Source organism: Penaeus monodon, chromosome 1 (assembly GCF_015228065.2).
Source record: "Penaeus monodon isolate SGIC_2016 chromosome 1, NSTDA_Pmon_1, whole genome shotgun sequence".
Taxonomy (NCBI): Eukaryota; Metazoa; Arthropoda; class Malacostraca; order Decapoda; family Penaeidae; genus Penaeus; species Penaeus monodon.
Window position 1 is genome coordinate 10,731,283 of NC_051386.1, and position 3,431 is coordinate 10,734,713.

Below are 3,431 nucleotides of genomic sequence, written 5' to 3' on the forward strand. Positions count from 1 at the left end.
GGAACCATTGGGGGTCCATGAGACTCATATAAAAATTAACATCTATATCAGTGCATTTCTTTTAGACTGTTTAATTTAAAGTTTATTAACAGTTTGTGTATCTTATATATGGATGAGACAATAATATCTTAATAAATAAAGTACATAATACACATTGCTTGTAAACTTGTATTTATGTTAATATTTCTGGGGTAGGTCCAGGACTCCAAAAAGGTTAAGAAACACCAAGTAAGAATATCTAGAAAAAGAGAAATATTTTTAAAAAATTTCTTTCAATGAACACTACTCAAGTTACATAATAATGCATTCTCTTGTCTTCATACATACTTCTGCAAGTCTGAGAATGGTCCCTGTGTATGGGCTGTTTTCTGAGCAACAACAATTCCTCTCAATTTGGTGTTTGCTTGACGGAACTTGACAATACGCCTCTTGAAGCTCCCACCTGCATAAAATTTTTATCTGTTAATGAGCTGGCTAAAGCTGGGTAGAAAAGGAAAAGGGGAAGAATTAAGAAGAAAAGGAAGAAAGAGAAATGCAAAAAAAATGAGAGAGAGTGGTAGGAGAGGAAGAGAATGGTTATTTCGGTACAAGAGAAGAAGGTAAAAAAGAGATATAAGCAAATATAAAGATAGAAAACTTACAAAAAAGAGTTTGATATGCTCTCCACAAACCATTATTGGAAATGTTATTACCAAAGGAGATCAATGATTTAACAACTCAACTCAATATAACCTGATGTAATGGAATTTTTAATGCACATGCAGTTTTCCATTTTAAAAAATGAACTTACTCTGACAACAAAAAAAAAAAAAGAAATATACAATTGTGTTTTCTATTTTTCTTATTATACACGCTATTACATTCTTATTAAATCTACATAATACAGTTTGATAGATTACTTACCAGCCAACAAGTCTGCTTCACTGACAAAGATGACGGCTGCATCTGCAGAAGGATGGAAGTCGACCACACCCAAGCCTACAACACAATTTTTCTTTTTAGTTATTTGTGCTATTATATATCTTAAATAAAGAAATATACAGTGAATCATGATTTACAAAGAAACAATGACCATGATCTTTAGAATATAGCTTTGTAATTCAAACATCAAGGATCATCTTACATCTTGTATTATAAACAAGTTGACACTTCATACCACATTAGCTTAAACGACTCTCTAAATTCCTTTTATTAAAAAAAAAAAAAAAGTAGATTCTCACCATCAGAATATAAAACTTTTGTTTCCTTTGAGATGAGTGATACCAGCTCTGTTCCTTGCCAAGCACTTGAAATGAGTAAATGCCCAGGTGGGATGGTCAGGTTGCTCTGAACTTGTGTTGACTGTGACAATGCACTCATCGTGCCTGGAAAAATGAGTTTTGTAGAAATGGAAGTTAATCAAATATCAATGAAGACCTAATTATATATTCATAGTCCTTGCATGGTATTTGTTACAGAGAGGGACGGACCTCCTGTGTGGAAGTCCCACAACCTGGGTGTCGTGCCAACCCAAAATCCCAACTTAACCTTTTCTACCTTCTAAACAGAGAGGCCACCCCGCTCCCCACCCAACCCGTTAGTAGCACTTCGGGCCAATTTACAGGAAACACGACATTAAGAACTCTGGCTGTGTGAGGGTGTTGTGGACTTTGTCTCTGGGCAGTGATATGCAGCGGATATTTCAGTCTTTTCGTCTGTATTGTTTACTGCTCACTTTCTTGTGCTCTATGTGATGGCAGTGACGCATTTCCCTCTAACTCGGTACGTCGTTCTCGGTAACATTAACCTATTGTGTTAAGGAGAGTAAAAGTTTGATTTACATATTGATACCTGAACTTGATACAAATGACCCATTTCACAAAAGGCCATTTACTTAAATACTTCCAAGACACTACTATCTGATTATTGGAAAACAAAATGAATCATAATAAGCTAAAAGCTCTTTACTGAACTGTTTCAGTATAGCAAATGCAACAGGTGCATAACATCCTACATCTATTTGAATATCAAAGTGCGTTAGTATGGCAACTACAACTAAGACAAGTCACACTGGAAACTAGTAAATTAATAAATGCAAGCATTGTTTATTCGGCACAGCATAACAATGACTTTATCTCCATTTTTCTCAAAGGTGTTATAAACGTGTCTTGTAATAAAACGCCTTAAAACATGCTGAAGTAAAAAGACTTCAGTATTAAGACCGTCTTCGGTAAGGCCACCAAACTCACGTCCTTGATTTTCGTCCTTTATGCTGATTGGACAATGGTACCGGTGTCGGCCGTAAGATGTACTCTGGAAAAAAGTGTCATGCAGCACCATGTTCTTGCCAAATTGTTTCAATACAGGAGAAGAGCTAGGCTCAAATGGTCCTGTCTGCTATATTTAAATTTTCATATAATTTTTAAATCGATGCACATTTTTGACACACCCAACATAATTTGGAAGATTGTTCCATGTTTCAAAGTTCTGTTTGTGAAACTGAACTTCTTGATATCTTTCTCACCTCGTTTTACTTTAATGTTTTTTTAAGTGTCCTCTCGTCCTTCTTGTGTTAAAAAAAAAGACATCTTTGTCTAATTTCACCTTTCCTGTAATATAGTTGAACATCATAATCATGTCACCTCTTTTTCTTCTGGCTTCCAAAATAGTAAGATCTATTGTCTGATTTTTTTTTTCGTAGCTTATATCTCTTATAGTAGGTGCCCATCTTGCGGCTGCTCTTTGAACTCTTTATAGTTTATCTATCTATCTGTCTACACACACACACACACACACACAGATATATATATATATATATATATATATATATATATATATATATATATATATATATATATATATATATATATATATATATATATATAAGTGTGGACTCCATACCACTGCACCATACTCAAGACTAGGCCTGTAATGACCTTCTTTGCCATATCTTCGTCTACATACACTGCCCTCTTCAAGTTGGCATTTTAAGGACCTTATCATTTATATGATCATTTGGGCTTAGGTTCCTGTTTATGATTATTCCAAGGTCTTTTTCAATTTGTACTGGTATAGTGGACGATTTATACTTTCTCCGAACCTGACCACATGGCATTTATTGGTGTTAAATTCCATTTTCCAAGTACAACTCCAAATTAATAATTTTTCGAAGTCACTTTCGAGGCATTGGCATGAGACATCGTCTATTAACTTTTTTTTTTTTTTTTTTTTTTTTTTTTTTTTTTTTTTTTTTTTGCAATTTCGCGTCGTCATGTTCAGATTGCTATCTGGGGTTATGTTTGACCTTAAATCATTAATGAAAATAGTAAACATAAACGGCGCCAAGACTGAATTTTGAGGTACTCCGCTAGTTACTCGCGCCATGTATATTGCTTCCCTCTAATTACGATGCTCATCTGTCTTTCATGAAGGAAGTCTTCCATCCATTCGAG

At 34.5% G+C, this 3,431-nt stretch overlaps 1 protein-coding gene across 5 annotated transcripts in view; it reads right to left on the reverse strand.

Moving 5' to 3' along the window:
- Positions 1 to 2,346, reverse strand: part of LOC119591249 (Fanconi anemia core complex-associated protein 24-like) — a 5,253-nt gene extending 2,907 nt beyond the window's left edge. The window contains exons 1-4 of one of the 5 annotated variants that reach the window (XM_037939995.1): positions 2,229 to 2,346; positions 1,221 to 1,364; positions 904 to 978; positions 328 to 442 (exon numbers count right to left, since the gene is read on the reverse strand). In XM_037939995.1, the coding sequence (XP_037795923.1) occupies positions 328 to 442; positions 904 to 978; positions 1,221 to 1,364; positions 2,229 to 2,319 (425 nt within the window). In that variant the 5' untranslated portion in view covers positions 2,320 to 2,346. The other 4 variants (XM_037940203.1, XM_037940137.1, XM_037940063.1 and 1 more) reach the window with 4 other exon arrangements.
- Positions 2,347 to 3,431: the final 1,085 nt, after the last annotated feature.